Source organism: Rhinolophus ferrumequinum, chromosome 8 (assembly GCF_004115265.2).
Source record: "Rhinolophus ferrumequinum isolate MPI-CBG mRhiFer1 chromosome 8, mRhiFer1_v1.p, whole genome shotgun sequence".
NCBI classification, from domain to species: domain Eukaryota; kingdom Metazoa; phylum Chordata; class Mammalia; order Chiroptera; family Rhinolophidae; genus Rhinolophus; species Rhinolophus ferrumequinum.
Genome location: NC_046291.1, coordinates 50,941,870 through 50,962,052, shown reverse-complemented (window position 1 = coordinate 50,962,052; position 20,183 = coordinate 50,941,870). Strand labels below are relative to the sequence as shown.

The 20,183-nt window shown below is 33.3% G+C and overlaps 1 protein-coding gene across 1 annotated transcript in view; it reads right to left on the bottom strand.

Annotated features, from left to right (window-relative positions):
- Positions 1–20,183, bottom strand: part of OLA1 (Obg like ATPase 1) — a 146,318-nt gene that overhangs the window by 31,007 nt on the left and 95,128 nt on the right. The window contains exons 6-7 of the mRNA XM_033113036.1: positions 15,384–15,464; positions 14,970–15,067 (exon numbers count right to left, since the gene is read on the bottom strand). Of these exons, the coding sequence (XP_032968927.1) occupies positions 14,970–15,067; positions 15,384–15,464 (179 nt within the window). The remainder of the gene's footprint in view (positions 1–14,969; positions 15,068–15,383; positions 15,465–20,183) is intronic.

The window sequence follows — 20,183 nt, the reverse complement described above, 5'->3', positions numbered from 1 at the left end:
TATAGAACGGGAATACTAATTACTTACTTTGAAATGGCTTAGAAAATTTGTGTCAGGTTACAGAATTATAAATAAGAAAATGTGGGTTTTTGGGGCATCCCTCAGTTATTATGTGACATACCATATAGATAGGATAAAAAGGAAAAACGTTTTAGTTCAGTGAAAGAAAGAGGGGCTTAAAAAATGTTTGCTGAATTTGCATTCATAATTTATGTCTTTATTTAAGTATGCTTAGTTTAGTATATACAATATTATGTCTTCTACCCATCCTCCAAAAGGAAATTTTGAGAGATAATAGTGACTGGGAGAAATGAAACACTGCCCTGCCTCAAAGAACTATATTAAAATTACAAAAGTATGTGAGTAAAAGCATACAATATTTTACAATAAAACATCAAGTAGCGATTTGGGTGTTTTGGGCGAAATAGTTTTAAAATGGTATTCATTTGGACTACCATTTGATGACTTTCCAAATGCTGCTGGAGAAGGAAAATAAAAATGCTTATTTTGGAAGTTGTTTGCTAGTACTAAACACAAGCAAGCAATATTTTCCAACAGATTAAAGATACACTAAGTATTTAAAAACTCCTCTTCTTCCTTCCACATACATGAATTATCTAAAATCCTTTCATGAAAGACCTTAAGTTGGAAGATATGTCATTATTACCAATGTAGAGACAGTTCTTAAAATAAAAATTATCGTAAAATAGAACATTTTGGTAACTAACATTAACATCCTAAGGCAATATAAGAACACAAATCCATAATAATTATTCTACACCAAGCCACTGTAAACCTAAATCATTTCTGAAGACCTGAATGTGTCAAGAACTTTGACAATTATGACTGGAGCCAGGAAACTGTAGCAGTGCAGAATTTCTTATGAATTTCTCCAGTTACTTTTTATAAATGCTGTCTTGGATGACAGCTTAATGTGTACCACATGCAATATTTATTCTTCTTCAGTGTCAGACTGTCTAGCCATCCAAGGGAATACAAAGAATGTCACTTATTAGGATAAAAGCACAAGGAAGGTAATCAAGGACATATGTAACATCAGCCAATCATGCCCTATTTCAACATCCTATTCCATTCATAACAGTTCAACAATTATTTGCTTACTGATAACTTGCTTTCAGGCTGTTTGTGTTCACCATAATGGTGGTTTGCATTTATTTTGCTCTTTAGAATTGGACACTTGCTGTGCCATATGTGTTTGTCAAAACTTTATATCTTCTGTCAGAAATGGCTTAGCATATCAAATAATTTCTATTTGTCAGGAACTACCAATACAACAATCACTAACCCTTGATGTCAATAGGGCACTGAAATAAGTATAAAACAGCAAATGTAACACTATTATGCATTTCATAGGGAAAAAAATTCTTTAAGTGATACACAGTAAGAAAGTTATTATTAGCTAAGCCACACTCACATACCTTCCCCTGCATATGGCTAAGAATGCTTAATAGCCATTGTTTTTTCTTTTGTTTCAGTCTTTGAAGATTTTGAAGCTGATAGAATTTCCCAATCTAATCTGGTGGTCTTTAAACTATATATTCAAAATGTCTAAGTAATACCAAGCCACATTAAAGCATATAGTTGGCCACTCAAACAAATTTCACTTAATAATAGATTTAAAATAATGTCCCATCATACATCATAATCATGAAATGTGTAATTGTAGAAACATAATTACTTAATCATTAACCAGGCATGACTTCAACAACATGTTATAGTAACATTTAAAGGCTTTAAAAAGTACTAATTTCAAGAGATTAGACAACTAAAATGTTTACCACTGAACAAAGGAAAGGAAAAAAATGGTTGATATTCTCCGTATTTACTCTCTTGGTCCGTTTTTTTCTCCTCTGTCTCTATCTCAGATTTGACCTGAAGTAACATCCTACAATGCTAAACATATTCCATACAAACTATTCTATACAATATCAAAATAAGACTCAGAAAAAAAACACTTTTATATAATAAAAACACTGTTACGAATTTTTCTTTTCCAGTCTACATCTGGGAACTGTCTTATAAACCACTGATTTTCTTAGTTACAGTGTTACAATGTAGCTGCTTGTAGGACTAGGGGAAAAATCCATTAGAATCGAAAGGTATAGAAGAAATTAGTCTTGATTAACGAAAAAAGAAACATAGCAAGATTTTCTAAGTGGTGGCTGTTCCACTTAAAAGTCTCGAGCATTCATGAAACAGTAAAATTGCTCCAAATATGAAGTTTGGTACTGGTGGGGGGAAGAGAGGAAACAAAAATATAGTGAAAGGAAGGAAAAATGTAAGTGACCTTATATTTGTAAATTTCAGAAGACAGAACAGTACAATAATATAAAAGTATGTATATTTAGGAGGAAACAGGAGAAAATGAAAAATTGCTATCCTTTATTTCCTAAGAATTATTAAGTTAAAATAAACTCTTTAAAGACTTTTAACATGAGCTCATGAAAGAAAGTATAAAACATTTTATTGCATTTATAGCATGCTTTTCATGCAACAAAAAGTTCACAATGAGTTTTTTATGTTAGTTGTATCTTAGTGAAAATTACACAGAAACCCATACCTGCTGGAGAGCAAACATAATTTGCAGTGTTTATATAAGCTGGACTTAAGTTGGTTAAGAGAATTTATTGTGTAATTACAACTGTCAGACACTAACTATAGATCTATGATATATGTTTTTTCATATTATAAAAATTAAATTCCAAGATAAATGGATCTATTTCTACCAAAGAATAACATTTAATATATATAAAATATTTTATTTATTATTCTATAAGAAAAATTATTATTCTATTTGACAAGTGAGGGAACAAGGACTATAAGGAAACCAACCAAAATTATCTTGAGTCCTGCTTATACAAAACACTGCCTTTATGTTTGCTCTCTAGCTGGTATGGGTTTCTGTGTAATTTTTCACTAGGCTTTAACTAGCATAGAAAACTCTTCGTGTCCTTTTTGTTGCATGAAAAGCATGTTATAAATGCAAAAAAAGAGTTTTATACGTTCTCTCATGAGCTCGAGTTAAAAGAAGTCTTTTCTGAGTAAATGGGTAGATATTTGCCTTCCAACGTTGTTATGAGGTTTCAACCAAATGAGAGAACATAGGTAAGTGCTCCGAAGTCCAGCATGTAATAGACACTCAACAAATGGTCGTCATCATTTTGCCCAAGACTTGTATGTATGTATACATACATACACATACACATATTTATGTATATATAATGTTCTTTCCATTATATTGCTATGCACTAATATAGTATTTAAACAGAATATTATACAAATTAGGTATTTGTACTTTGGCTAATAGAGATATGCGTATGTGCACACACATGCACAATTCCCTACTCCCAAGAAGGTCTCAAAAACAAATCCAAGTTACTAAAAATTCAAAGAAATGAACAAATCACTATGTGGTTAAAACCAAACAAAACAACTAAGAGATGAAAGAAAGTACTTATTTTAAAAAGGATTAACAATATGTATTTTCTATGTAAAAATATATACACTATTTTAATTTTTGTCCCTACAAGGGGCTATTAAATTGGAACATGTTTGGAAAATAGTTTTCAGAGATTAAGTCCATGAAAATAAAGGTATAGTTTTAGATACAACTTTTATATTACTGTCAGTTGGTATTCTCTACTCAGGTCACAGTGAATTTTTAGTCTCAAATGTTATAGTACATGAACTGTTAAACAACAAAAACCTTCTGTAAACAAAACTTACAGTGATAGAAAATATGGCGAGTATCTGGCCTACCTCTCAGGCCTCTACACCTCTCAGCATCAGCAATGCCCCAATGCTGACATACTGCGGCACAGTAAGTAGTACAGAAAATGAGCTCTGGACACAAACTGCTTAGGTTGGAACCTTGGCATCACTGACTGGCTATGTAACCTTGGCCAAGTGTCATAATCGCTCGGTATTTGCTTTGCCTTCCTTAAAATAACAGTACCTTCTTTAAAAGTTGTTGGGAGTCTTAAATATTATCACCTAGTTAAGTGCTCAGTAAGTGTTGACTGATGCCGACTAGTACTATTACCGGTATCTGCTGTTGTCCTACTTCATGATATTCTCTCATTTCCCTGTTCATTTACACATCAATTCCCTCCCCTCAACACTGAAGAATTATTCTTAACAAATCCTATGGTATGCTAGAAGGAAAAAAAGGCAAATTCTACTTATCATATTAATATATAAAAACTGATCTGTGGTTATACCTATGTTTTCTGGAATCCATTCTGCAGTACTACTATAGACTTGGTGCAATTTTCAGTTTTGATTTCGATAAGAGCCATTGTATTTTCTCCACCAAAACTTTCAGATATAGTATACATTTAAAAATAGATGCTAATGTAGGTGCTAAAATATATTGCTGTGATAACATTATACAGTTAATAAAATTATAAGGCAAGGCAAAAACAGTAGTGGCTAAAGCTTATTATCTCAAGAAAAGCACACATCCTGAGAATTGTTTCCTTTTATTAACTACAACCCTAAACAATTTGTGGAGACGATATTTTCTGAGATAAAATGTAGCATAATGCTAAAGTTAATTAAAGCAACATTTTCAAAGATTTCTAAAGATTCACAAATATAGCTTGTACAGTCATACATAGAACAGGCACAGACATTCAAGTCAAGTGGGTCTATTTCTATTACTTGCCTGCTACAAGAACTTGAGCATGTTCTGTAATCTCTCCAACTGCCCTGTCTGTAATATGGGCATGATATTATCTATGTTTCAAAAATGTTCATAAAATTTTCACGTTAAGTTTCATCTATTCTATTAGCATTTCACCAATCTGTAAGCTCAAAAGGGTGCCTGCCATATAGCAGGAACTCAATAATACATGATGGGTTGCTATACGTGTCTTTTGGTTTGGTACAGGAAAAGCTAAGTCAATGGCATTTAATAAGAGGGTGGGGGCAGATAGACAAAAGAAAAATGGCACAATTTAAAAGATAACAATTTAAAATATAAATTATGTATGAAAAGTTACTAGTGACCTTCACGTTTCAAAAACATAGATATGCTCTTTGGGAAAAATCTTCTGAAACATTTTTAAAAGGCTGAAAAATGATTACCAACAGATAGGCTATTCAGTCTTTTCCTTTTAAATTTCAAAATGGACTAAATCCAAAGATACTTCTACAGGCTACACTGTTCTTTCTAAAGAATTTCTAAGGAAAATGTTGATAATCATCCAGGAATATTGATGATTACCCCCTGATCCTTTTTGTTTCCCCCACTAGATCACTGGTTTATTATAAAAGGCTCTGGCTCCAGAACAGCCAGATGGAGAAGTAAAAGGCCACGTGTGGGGCAAGGGTGCAGAGCTCCCACATCCTCTCCCGGCCACGCTCCGTCAATCTTCCCACATGTTCACCAACTCAGCAGCTCCCTCCTTGATTTTAGTGACAAGTATTTAAAGTACTGAAAAAGTACCTTTGTATCTTTATTAATGGAAACACAAATCTTATTTATCTCTCCGCTAGTTTACTCCATTCCTAAGGAAAAATGCAGATCTAATTCAATGATGAAAATGCTTCATTTTAGTAAAAGTTTAATTCAAGGCCAAAATAATATAGTGTCATGAGGGCCATCTCAGGATTTGTCTGAGGATCCAATGAAGTAATGTCAGTTGAAACACTGTAAAGTTTTGACAAATGCAGGTTGTTATATATTTTTAGTGTAATCTACTTCTTTGAGGTCATACATCAAGTGATTTTTAAAAGAAGTGTTTTATGAGTGGTACTGTGGATCAGCCAGCTGCTAGACAAACATGAAAATATAAACATGAAATTCAAAATAAACCTATATAATTGCAAATATTACTTTAAAGTTTACTTAAAATATGTAGCAACCGAAAATATTCCTGGGCTACTAAAATATTCCTTTGCTATAGAAATAAACTATAGCAAACTAGAAAACAATGGTCATTCTTAAAATCCCAAACTGAATTGTAGAACACATGTAGGATATGTTTTAATATTCATGAATCACAATGTGAATAAGAATTTACAAGTTCTTTTCAAGTGGCCGTCTTCCCATTTTATTCTTTTTGATGCTCCATCACACTTGGTGCTGCATTTGCTGTTCTCTCTACCTGGACTGAACTTTCCTCAGATTCTCTCATGGTGCATTCTCTTACTTCAAAAAAGGTCTTCTTGACCACCCTAACTAAAACAGCACCTCACTCTGCTTTATTGTTACTCATCATCCGAATAATTTCATGACATTATACTAAATATTTGTTTGTTAGTTGTCTGTTAGTCCATGAGACTATACACCTCATGGGAGGAGCAAGGGCTTTTCCTGTTTACTACCTAGAATGGTATATGACACACAGAAGGGCTCAATGATTATTTGCTTAGAAAAGAAAAAAGAAAGCATAGTACATAACTCCTCAATGAGCTCACAATTTTCATAAGGAACATAAATTTGAGATTTCTATTAATAATGACAGTTTTTATGAAGTTAACTTCTCTTTTTGATAAAATATTAAAAAGACTGGAAAGCAATGTGCAGCCCCAAATACACAGATAGAGTGTACTTGAAGTTTCTAAGTCAGTTATTTTGGAACATATTTTTAAGCAGAGTTTAAAAATGGATGATAAAATGGTCTCAGATACCAAACTGCACTATTTCTAGTACACTGTGAACTAAGTAGGCTTTTGAAGGTGTTTCATAATCTTATGATTTTGATGGGGAAATGCTCTCTAAGTCAGTTTAGAATAAGGAAATGCAGTAGTCTGAGTAATGCAACTAGTCTCAAATATAGATATGCCAATTCTACAAATAGGTTTTATTTCCACTTTGCTCTCATTCTAGCCAGAGCAACAGCTGCCTAATATGAGGAAATATGGAAACAAGGTGAGATCCAGAAAAGACTTTTTCAAGGTGTAGAGATATGGGAGAGGGAAGAAGAGTAGCGGAAAAAAACAGATCGTATCTCCACCGCAGTCCGGAGAAGTTGCTCATAAATTAGGTACTTGCAACCTTGGGAATATTTTGTATAGTTCCGCACTTAGAAAAAAATCCTATCATGACAAACCTAAATATGAGGGTTAAGAAGGTACTAGATATTTGTATGAGCATATTTTCTTTATTTGCTATAATCCAATCCATTAAAATCATAAAATTATAGCAATGGAAGGGAACCTTCGAGACAACTTCTTTTCATTCTTTACTAACCTTCACTGCCTTACTTCCATCTATAAATTCAAAACAGAGAAACTGAGACACAGAATATCAAAACGGAACTGTTTTAAAAGTTTTTTTTATTAAAGAATAAACACTTTTTTTAAAAAAATTATGCGATTGTAACAAGTAAAGAATGATTTACTCTAACAGAAGCCACGGAATGACAATAAAATCCTCTAAGCTGCAAATGGTGAAGTCACGGGCCCAGTCTGAGAGAGACGGGGGCGGAGTCCTATGGAAGACGGTGGTGATACGTATCATGGGGGTCTGACTGTAACAGCAACTGCACAACAGAGATGGTTCTCAGTTGTCTGCTTTTGTTTCGGAAGACAACTATTTCAAAGCATGGAATTACAGCTGTAAATATACAATAGACACTTGAACAACATAGGTTTAAACAGCATGGATTCACTTACATGCAAATTTTTTTTCAATAAATGTACACTCGGCTCTCCACATCCCAGGTTTTGCATTCACAAATTCAACAAACCACGGATTCAAAACAGTATTTTGATTCTAGGTTGGGTATCTGTGGATGAGTAGAGCCCACTGTATACACGACTCTACACCATTTCACAGAAGGGACTCATGCATCCATGGACTTTGGTATCCATGGGGGTTCCTGGAAAAAATTCCCCTCAGATACCAAAGGAGGACTGTAGTTAAGTTTTGGGGAGTCAACATTTACATGCAAATTTTCAGCTGCGCAGTGGTGGGGAGTGGGGTGTTTGTTGGTCCATGGGATCTCCAACCTCTGCGTCACTCAGGGTCAACTGTATATAAGATATATTTTGTTCCTTTTCCATATAATAGAAAAACCAAGGGAAAGTTCTTTTTCTATTATATTCTTTTTGGGAAATACTGTTTATATAGAATACGTGACCATTCTGATGGACTATCTTCAATACATGAAAGGCTAAGTAATTTGCCTGAGGTCAAAGAGCTAGTTGGCAACAAATAAGGACCACAACACTAGTATTTCAAATTCTAAAACAGCAGTGTTGTTAATACATCAAACTTCCTGATAATACGTATATACTACCTAATGTACAAATAGATTAGATGCTCAGTGTCTTAGTATTCATTTTCCTTACAGAACCAATGCTATTAATGGTACCCAGCATTTTGGTCTAGCCTTCAAAAGTCTATTTAATTCATAATGTACCTGAACTACAACATTAACTCCAAAGGTAGATCTCATGACTGGAGAATACAGGAGAGAAGGGCAGAGAAATACTTCTATTTTGCATAAGCAGGAGATATTAGACATTAGGCAAAACACTGAAATTACCCAAAATTGCACCCTCTGCTTTCCTTGTCTACATTGTTCTCCCAGGAAAAACTGTTATTCAGCCCCTATATTCTGCATGATGGCTCCATTCTAAACTCTTCACAAGGCCCTGCTCTGTATCTCCTATCCTCAACAATCCTAAGATTTCTGGGCTTCCAAATTTTTCTGTCTCTACCAACTACCAATCAAAAATCCCATTTTATGAGTGTAGCTCATCTCAACTAATATTTTTAAAAACAAAATCTGACTCACAGGTCTTAGTCTCTGGGGCACAGATTTTTAAGAATATTAATACTCCTGAACTATTCACCAAAGTGAGTGGGATAAAGAGTGGAGAAATTCTTTCTGTTACACGAATCATTTGTAATTTGAAGAATACTGTAAAGCTATAAGCCAAACTTTGCCTTTCATTTCCTAGATTATATATATGTGTGCATATATGGGGAACATGCTTTAACTTCATGAGAGAATCCTAAAGAACACTTGTTTTTTCAAAAGAGTTTTAGTCTCTTGAAACTAGAAAAAAAAATTATAAAACCTTTTTGTATTATATGGAGTGAAATTCTTTAGCTACTTAGAAAAGATGAAAGTCCTGATATATTTGATAAATTATATCACTCATTAGTCAGTAAGTCAACAGATGAGACTGATGAAGATAACTGACCCTCCCCAATATATCACTTTCTCAAATTCAGTAAACCATCTTGCAAATAGAAACTACTGTCTATAAATAGTATTGGGTAAAAATGTAAATAGGCCCAGGGAAATTCCTAATACACATAACATGTTGTGTCAATAGCATTATGTCCATATAAAAAGATATGTTTTCTTCTGTAATTATCTTTTTCATAACGTGGAATCTGAAGTGTGATTTGGTTTCATTATGACTAAGCGCTCTACGGCCCTAATACCTCTTTATAAGAATATGGAATTGCTGAAAGAGTAACCAAAAACCGTTTAGTGAAAACCTGTATACAAACGTAAAAGAACATTTCAAGTAAAAAAATTCCAGAATGGGCAAAGGTCTTTTCCCTTCACTTTTTTCAGCCTTCTATCTCTTGCAATAAAAAGACTGTTTTGCTTTAGTATATTCTTTTTAACTCAAGGTTCTGACCAGAGAAATTAAGAAATAATCAATTCCACAAAATCCAATCACCAGAAATTATTTGAAATCCTAATTCATAGTGCATATGATACTGTTTCAAAGCTTTATCATAATACAAACTAAAAAGAAAATAATTGAAAAATATCCAGTAGTGAAAACAAGAAATAGTAAAACGGAGAAAGGGTCTTAAGAAAATATTTCTTTTTAGATTCATTTATAACTTACTTCAGTAAAATTAAGACTATCTTACATAAGAGTTCTCTGATTTAATCAATTCCATATTTTTAAAAAAGGCAACTGCACAGTTTAGACGTCCAGAATACCCCAGACCTGCCCTATCACCTTCTTATATCTGTCAAAAGAGCAAACAAGAACGAGTCCTCATAAAGAAATCACCACTAAAAAAGTATTTAATTTATGAAAACCATTACCAATTATAGCTTATAAAATTTAATTCTGCTAAAAAACTCCTCACGTTAAAATAGACCTACCAATATTATGATGTGATTTCAAGTAGATAGGAACAACTCAGAATTAATAATGTATTCTCAGTCTTCATGTTAGATACTTCAAGATGAAATTGACATAACATCCCCCCAAAACTTTACGAACTACAAGTAAAAAAAAATAGAAATTACAATCCCAAAGAAACGGTGCATGGATATTCCAGAGCTTTTATTATGGCAAAGTAGTGGATGATAGAGTGAAACATTTAAAAAATCTTACACACGTAAATCTTGCTTTATATAATGGGACATGTTCCTGAAAACTTTATATGAAATTGAACCTAATTTCAAATCTATTTGAGAAGCCTCCTGAACTAAAATGAGTAAATTATTTAAGAAAAATTAATCATTCCCATTTTATTTGTTTCAAGTAAATCAAATGAATATCAATGTGATTTTTTTAAAGCAGCATATCTGTGTTAAATTTCTAGTTTCAATGAATAACCTTGTCAGAAATTGTTGACTTCTTAAAATAGTTTTACAGAAAGTTTTGTTTACAGATATATGTATGTATCTATATGTCTATGGATGTCTCCATAGACATATAATTGTATGTTGAAAATGAACACAATTTCCCCTTCACACATAGCTGTTGACATATAGTACCTGTAACTCTTATACACAGTTCAAGAAAATATTGGATTCCCCCCTAACCAGGGACACAATGTATAGTATCGCCAAAATATTTTTAGTTAATGATTATGAATTATGTGGAAAACTATCAAAAACAGAAAAGTGGGGGAAGTAAGACTGAATTATTGCATAAGAATAAAACCTTTTTCTATTTAAAATTCATTTAGTGAACCTGACACATTGCTCCTGATTATACAACAGCTTAAAAGACTTTGCTAATATTTGCCTACCTATCTTGAATCAATTTCAACACTCAGATTGATTCTTATATAATACTAGCCAAAGGGTAATAATGTTCAGTGACACGCCCACCAGAGCATATGCGAATATGTGTTACACACACACACAGCCTAAATGTTTTACATTTTAGTTGTATTTTTCCAGTTGAATAAGAATACATAGTATAATAAACAATAAAATATAATTATCCTTTATGAATAGATTTAAGAAAGATGGGGCAAGAGAACACAAAAAGGAAACATAACTGGAAGCTATATAGGCATACAAAATACAGTAGTTCCCCTTATCCTTGGTTTTGCTTTCTGTGGTTTCAGTTAGCAGCGGTCAACCTCGGTGAGAAAATATTAAATGGTAAATTCCAGAAATAAACAGTTGGTAAGTTTTAAATTGTGTACCATTCTGAGTAGTGTGATGAAATCTCACGTCATCCTACCCTGCCCGCCTGGGACACGAAGCACCCCTTCGTCCTAGCGTATCTACACTGTATACACTTAGTAGCCGGCTCGGTTATCAGACAGGCTGTCGCAGTATCTCAGTGCCTGTGTTCAAGTAACCCTTATTTTACTTAATAATAGCCCCAAAGCACAAGAGTAATGACGCCGCCAATTAAGATATGCCAAAGAGAGGCTGTAAAGTGCTTCCTTTAGGCAAAAAGGAAGGTATAGTACAATAAGGTATTTTGTGTGTGTGAGAGAGACAAGATTCACATAACTTTTATTATAGTAATTGTTATGATTGTCCTATTTTATTATTGTTGTTGTTAATCTCTTACTGTGCCTAATGTATAAATTAAACTTTATCATAGATATAGCAAAAAACAGTACATACAGGGTTCGGTACTATACTATCCACGGTTTCAAGCATCCCCGTGGATAAGGGGGGACTACTGTATCTGAAATTAGTTTGTTCTACTGATTTCATAATTGGATGGAATGCACCACTAAGGGAATGGCAAAAGTACAAAGATTAAAATTTAAACCCCAAATTAAGCAATGGTGTGAGAGTTCTACTGTCCTGCACCTGCTTGACTCCAGGACCCAGCAGGTGATCTCAAATGAAAATTAATACTGTATACAGTATCATCTTAGTTATACATAACAACTGATCATGTTTAAAAAAATGAAATTCTCAAGTGTCCCAAAATCATTAGCACCCACTAGAGACAAAAACAACAACTTCAGTATAGTTTTATTCATTCAAAGAACAGCAACTTGTAATAATAAAAAAAGGTTTCTGTTAATTCCCTCACAACATCTTGGTTACTGTCATCTGATCATAACACAACTGTAACTAACGTGGCTACCATGTCAGCTTCTCTTCAGGGGCTAGGTCTTATTCATAAATCAACGAAATGACTAATTTAACATTGTTAAAAACCGTGAGTAGAGGTTTGGAGCCATTCCAGTTTTTACATTTTTCGAAAGGAGAATACACCTTCTCAATAACACACTAGACTTTATCTTTTAAAATGCCTCCCTCTTTTCTAGGACTGAAAAATAATGTTACCATTTAAATTTAAAGTGAACTTTAACTAGTAATTAAAATGTTCATTTTTTCTGAAATAGTGACCCACTAAAAAAAAAAGTTTCAGTCCTTCTCTTGTGGCCAAAATCACAAACCCCTCCTCCTCTTTCCCAACCATTTAAAATAGTTTTCTAGATCTAAAAGACCTAGGAAAATATTTATGACTGCTTCCTGCATCAGTCTTAATTTGCAACAGTAACATTACATAATAACCTTAAAAAACAAAACCATTTTCTGTTGCTAAAGGAGAAACTAATGCAAATGGAGCCTAGATATAAACATTACCCCCAAACAAGATGCTAACACAAATTAAAAGGATTTAGTAGTTAAAATGTATTTTAACTGTTTACATCTGCTCGCAGTGTTATAAATGATGAAAACCTAGTGTTCATATCCTTCATAATAAAAATTTATTCTGCACTTTAATACAAAGGCTAAGCTGCATAAACAGAGGATTTAAAGCTGGAGCAGAGTGGCTGAATGAAAGGCAAATGGGACTCTTTCTGGCCCCAGTAGATGCCATTCTCTATCACACAATGTTTCCCACTCATAAATACATGACAAATACTTCCTCAATCATTTTTTACGAGCAGGGATGCACAGGGGGTAGTCAATGGCTAGCTTGAGGGAAAATAGGAACAGCAGGCGGCAGAAACTGTACAGAAAATGGCTATGTGGTAAATTCTCTTCTGGAACATCACTCAGTTACCGAGTCTTTGATCTTTCAGCTACAATTACACTAACTTCCACAAGATATGACACCCCCCGCCCCCCCGCTCCCCAACTCCCCAAACATACACACAACCTAAACCAGATCATTAGCTATACATAAAATCTAAAATTTGGTTTTATAAATAGGATCATCCATACCTCTACATTTTTATAAATTAAAATTTGCTATTTAGACAAGAGTTTACTTTCAATTGGCTATAGCCATATCATCATCACAACTGGTCTCACAAAAAACATGGGGTGTCTGGCGACAGCTAAATCACAGACTGGCGTCTCCCAAGCAGTCTGTCTACCATTAGGGTCTGGGAAATGGTATTTACTATACAATTAGAGCCAGGGAGTTCTACCTGTAATCATCCAAATACAGGTGTGAGAAGCCCCTTTGGGCAAGGAAACTGACTCATCCCTTTTCATGTAAACTTTGATGTCTGTATTGTTTCACGAAGCCTCAGGAAACCTTACCATTTATACTACAATGAGAAGATTTATTAAGTGAGGTCAAGTAATAAATTTTAAAATTCCTTCCCAAAGCTAATAATTTTTAAAACATTAATCATCAAATTTATAAGAATTTGAAACAAGACAGAACTGATTATTTTAAATTTAATTATCTATTGGAGGACACTGACCAGGCGGAACTGAATTTTCATGTTAAGTATATGCTTTCTAGAATATTACCAATAAAGAGGCCAAATTCAGCTTTCTATCAGGAACAGAAAATGTCTTATAGTAGAATCAACAGGGCATTTTTAGTTGCAGTAATTTCACAGAATTTATTCTAATGATTTATTGGAGTTAACCATCTGACATTAATTATTGTTTTGGCTTCCAGTCTATGAATGTTTATTTTTCAGTTTAAAGCTTCTCACTCTTTGATATCATATGGAAATGAGAATTTTTAATGGAAAATTGAAACCATGTGCATCTAAGTACTTAATGAAGTACAGGGAAAAACCGACAATATATTTTAGGAGAATTCAGATATTTTGCTTTGGATAGTTTTGATTTGTTTGTATGATTTAATGGTGTAAAATACTGAGGATACAGTGAGGCAAGTCCAAGTAAGTCCTATGTCCAATGTATACATGTCCACATGTTACGCAAACATGTAATTTTTTCAAGTTATTAGTGAACGAAAGGAAAACTTGTACATTTTGGTTACATGTCAAAAATGATAATACATGAATGCATAGTTTTTACCTTTGTACACTTTTGAAGTATTTGAAACAGATTCCTGGTTTCCCTCCCCCACCACTGCCCCAGTTTTTCAATTAAAAAAACTTTTTAAAGCATTCAATCTGGATTTTAAAATTTATGCCCAACTGTAATCCCAAGTGGATATTTTAAAGTCACATGTAATACCAACACAGCTAGAAATTCCTAGTTTAAAAAAATTTACTGCTCCAACTACATTTATTTTCATTTTGCAAAGGAAACAATGCTATTAGATTTAAATTTGATAAGCAAATATTTATGATTCAACATTGCCTAATTTAATCCCATTTGGTTTTTTTCTTAAGTTCTTTCAGTGTAAATCAGTTAGGAGACTCATCTCATAATGTAAACATCAGGCAAAGCTTTCTCATCCATTTTAAACTTTTTAATAATAAGAGGAAAAATATTAAAATCAAATATAGCAGTAAGTACATATGAATGTGTTTGTGTGTGTACAGATATATTTCTGGGTATATCTGGGAAGGAAAAACTTACCATTTGTTTTTCTTTCTAATGTAGTCTTTTTCAGAAAGATTAACCAAGTAGACCATTGGTTTTGAAGTCAGAAACAAGTGTTTATTCAACACTTCGATCTGAAGTGGGAGATAGAGAAAGAATTCTTTTTTAAAACTTGAGTAAATATTGATTAACTCATTAAATAACTTGAAAGTAAACTCTTTAAACAAGTAGCCATTTTCATTTTCATAATTCTTATTTCTAAAATATTAGTTACTATAAAATCTCAGGGTTCAGGGGAAAGGAAAATAAGCAATCCCTGGGAATAAGCAATCTTGACAAAACTAAAGTTTAAGTAAATACAATAATAAGTGCAAAATAATGACAACTCTAATTTGTTCCCTAAGAAATCAAAGTAAAGGCAATAATAGATACGTGATATTTATAACTTACCTCTTTGTCATTCCAGTCATGATAGAAGCGAACAGGTTTCTTTTGATCTATAACCCAGGATTTGACTTTGCACATTATGTCCTACACACAATTGAAAAAAAAGTAAATACAAGATGAATACTTAACATTTGCTACTAAATATTAAAATTAAAAGGGGAACTATGTCAAACAGATAATTATTTTCAATGTCTCATTAAAAAACCAAATACTAATGAAACGTGTCATTAAAATAATATATAAAATGTGGAATACTAGCAAAATTAGTAAAAGTCTTTAAAATTTCAAGACAATTCAAATACACCAAAGACTACAAAAGTTAGTAATATTTCAACATTACTTAGTGATGCCACTTGCAAGATAAACATGCTATTATGAAATGGAGGGAGTTCGGAGGTGGGGGATAATAGAGAGAGGCTGAATTATAACTTTTCCTTAAAAAGAATAACTAATAGATGAAATTGAGCCTATTATGATAATCTACCCTCCAAAATAATAAATCAACTGACCAAAACCCTTTCTAGTCTGATTAATTTTTTGCCAACACCTTCTCCCTGCCCACTTCTCTGGTCCCTACTCCAGCACCCCCCCACCAACCTGCCAAAGCCTCCATTACACAATGGCAAGAGCCCTGCACTGGTGACCTCCAACCAGCTGCATTCACTTTCAGAACATCTCTCTCTGCTGGAAATCTAAAGGCCTTTTAGTTAGCAAGCTAGTGTGTATTCAGAAGGAGTAACTGCAGGAAGAGCCCAATGTGCTTTGTTTCTCTGGCCTTTCTTCACAGAAAGATTAATCATCTGTGAAATGGAAACGGCAAACAGCAAGTGACACAAACTGAACCCTTCAAGCCTTTCCTCATCAGTTTTGTGGTTCTGAATCTAAAAGCTGCGTGTGGCAAGGTTCTCCTTACAGGCAGGTGTTAATAAAAGGCTCTAGGGTCTGAAGGTCAAACTTAGCTCTTCCCGAAGAAGTGCATTTGAGAGTCATCTGTTTTTGTTGTTGTTGTTGTTAAAGATAATTTATGGATGTTTAAAATATGCATTTTCCGAAATTTATTATAATATACAATTTTTAGTAATAGGTTTCTTGGATTTTCATCGATGTATTTTCCTTTACCATAAATCAGTTATTCTTCTATAAATATCCACTTGTATGAATTACCTCAATATTTTGTATACCTTCCTTCCAAACCTTGCTGTTACCAACAGGAAAAATAAGGAAAAAGCCCTATATCCTAAGATCCTGATTTGAACCGCTCCAGGAAAAGGACTTCCCACAGATTTTAACAAGGAAGGGGCAAGCTAAAAACTTTTAATGAAATCTAACATGTTCTGCTTAAGAATAATCACTTTTACTCTTCTATAACTGAATTTCACTCATAAATGTTTAAAAGTGGCTAATGTAACACCATTTCCTACAAGGAGAAGATCAAAGTGCTATATTACAAATGCATTATGATTAAAAAAGCCCTGTGCAGCCTTGCTATTAACTGTTCTTTAAACCCTAAAAGGCTTCCCATAGATCTCACTTGGCACTGCATATACAACCTTTGACAAGTAATGTAGACCATTTTTATTCATTGCCTAAAATTGTAGGCAATTATGTGCGTCACACTGGCCACCTGCAAATTCTGAATGCCTGCTCCAGTTGTCAGTGCAAAAAACTAATGTCGGAGGGGATTAATCTAGGGGGAGAGAGTCCTCTTTAATGGCTCCAGCAGGTGAAATGGCCCAGCTGGTTACTATGATGAGTGGCCAGAACAGCTTATGTACAGACACGCAACAAGATTATACAAAAGAAGAAGAAAACAGTGGTACCATCTTATATTTGGTTCCATTAGTTTTTTTCAATTAAAGAAAGAAAATAAATAAAAGAAAGCCAAACCAAAAATAAGAAAGGAAATTAAATTTTAATCATATAAAAAGTATAAAATACTTTTGTACCTATAAACATTTTTATAAAACCAAAGGACCTCAATAAATGGTGATCACTAGTGAAGGAATGTCAGTATTTCTCTCTCATTTTCAATTCACTAGATATCACTTCAGACACAGAAGTCTTATCATAAAAGCTTTCTGGCATTAGGTTTTTTTTGTTGTGTTTTGTTTTTCCCTCACCAACATATTATATTACAAATTAGGAACACTCAAATTTTAAAAAGAATTAACCCATAATTAAAGTTCTCAAAAAGTATATTCATTAGAGCCACATTCAAATCTTTTTAGAAAAGTCTATAAGTTATGACCAAGTTTTTAAACAGCTGAAAATTAAAATACCTTAAAATTTAAAATATTTTATTTAGTACTCAGTTCTCTCTTAATTATCCCCACAAAAGATTTAACAGCCAAGAAAAGACACCTTAGATTACTAAAAGATGTCAGTTTTACTTAAGACAAATAAAAAACAGACTGTACTCAGATAAGATTATCTTATATAAATGATCATTATATGGTATAGCTGCAATATGCTGTTTTTCTTAAAGTATAAATTAATTTTAATTTTAGCAAAAAATTAAAAGTTACGTATTCCTTATCTTAAAATTTTCTAATCAGATGAAAGAAAACATTTGGGATTATTTGTATATAATAGTTAATATATTGATTTTTTTCTTATGTTGGTATGTATAAACATATATTAATAATTATGGTCAGAACAAAAGGTTAACTGAGTTTAGTTAACTGAAAAAATAATCTAATACATACTAATAACCTACTTTTAATAAGTTAGAATACAATAAAAACAAAATAAAAACACTTTAATGCTTGATGCATCAAAGTTACTTTAGAATTTTGCATTTCTTTGCGTAGAAATACAGATGTAGGAGGAGGAATGTTTTAATAACTGTAGCAAATTCCTCATTTTCAAAATAAATTCCGTACATGATGGAGATTATGCAAAAATTCCTGGTCATTTGAACTTTCTGGTTATATAGCTATGATGTAAGCATATTAATTCTAGAGGTAACAGCTCAATGCTTCAGTGTGGGAATAAATCCTAGGTCTACCACTCATCAGGTCTGTGACCTATTATTTCACTGATAAAATGCAGATGACAATACTATCTACCTCCTGGGGGTTGTTGTGAAGATCAAAAGAGAAAATGCATAGACAGTGTCTAGAGCAGTTGTTGGCACAGACTAAGTTCTCAATAATGGGAGTTGTTGCCATTGCTGTTATGATTGGTGAAAAGATTAAACGCCAATAATCTACAAAATGGCAATATATTCTCTTGGGTAGTCCCTTAAAGCACATACACATCTTTAACATCTGAATAATTTTTCGTTAGTCTTTTTCTTCAAATTTCCGAAGGTTACCAACAATACTGGCTTTGACTGAAATCTCAGTTCAGGCTTCTAGTCTTAACATTTTACAAGAACTACCTTTTCTTTTAACTGCAAAGAAACTTAATCCAAACTTGAATACGTCATATTGCTCTTCTACTTTGAAGTCTTACTGAGAATCTCATATTTCACTTTAGATACACTGTATTTTCTTTCTCTTTTTAAAAAAATTTTTATTGGGGGAATATTGGGGAACACTGTGTTTTTCCAGGACCCATCAGCTCCAAGTCACGTCATTGTTTTTTCAATTTAGTTGTGGAGGGCACCAGTCAAGACATAGTTTTCAATCTAGTTGTAGAGGGCACAGCTCAGTTCCAAGTCAAATCGTTGTTTTCAATCTAGGTAGTTGTGGAGAGCGCAGCTCACTGGCCCATGTGGGAATCAAACCGGAGACCTGGGTGTTACAAGCACTGTACTCTAATCAGCTGAGTCAACCGGCCACCCAAGAAATGCTCTATTTTCTTGATGTAAGTTATTATTGTAGTTAATAGCCGCTGTAATGTATTTAGACTCAGGGAGGATGTATGACTTGCCTAAATTCCCATAGCTAGAAAGTGGCACAGCTGATATTCAAATTCAGGTCTAAGTGACTTGAAAATTCATATTCTATCCTATTACCCTGACCTATTTGTTTTCTTTACTGACTTTCTAATTGCTCCTTTTTCACCCTAACCATTCCCAAAGTTGTTATTCAAAGTCCTCATTCTCATTTCAAGGTCAAGGAAATTCAGTATTCTTACTCTTTGGGTACAATATCTGATTGTCAATCCATGTATGACAAAAATTAATATTTTTCTTTGCACAAAATAACATAATCTAGTTATTTACTATAATTTCCAAGACTAAATAACAGACTTCTTTATTTTGGTATTCTTCAGTTCCCACAGCAGGAATTAATAATCTATGATCCATAAATGGATTTCAGGGGTTTCCTAACCCCGAAATTGTATATAAAGTTCTGGGTTTATGTTCCTTTGAGGGATGATGGCACATATCTTCCAAACACTTATAAGAGATTTATGATCCCAAAGTGCAAGAATCATGGAAGTGAGTGACTCTGTGGCAATACTCAAATGCCCCAATAACAGCCAGTTAAGTATATGTCCTAGGTGCATGGATTTCCAGCCCGGAGGTTCAGACACTGACCTAAAAATTGTGTCAGCCAGACTCTACTCAAAATTCATCTATCCTGACCAACACTGAGAAGATAAAAACTCTAGCCACAATAATGTTTATCTAACACAATTCCAGTTAAAAATCATAACAGGGATGTGGGAGAACATCATTATTCTAAAAGAATGACTTGTTTGAGTAAGAAATGTTTAAAGAGAGAAATATGCGACTTGCTTTACTATATATTAAAATAAATCATAAAGCTACAGTACTTAGAACAGTGAGATACTAGCACCAAAAGAGATATAGATTATAAACAACCTAAACACCCATTAATTGGAGATTTG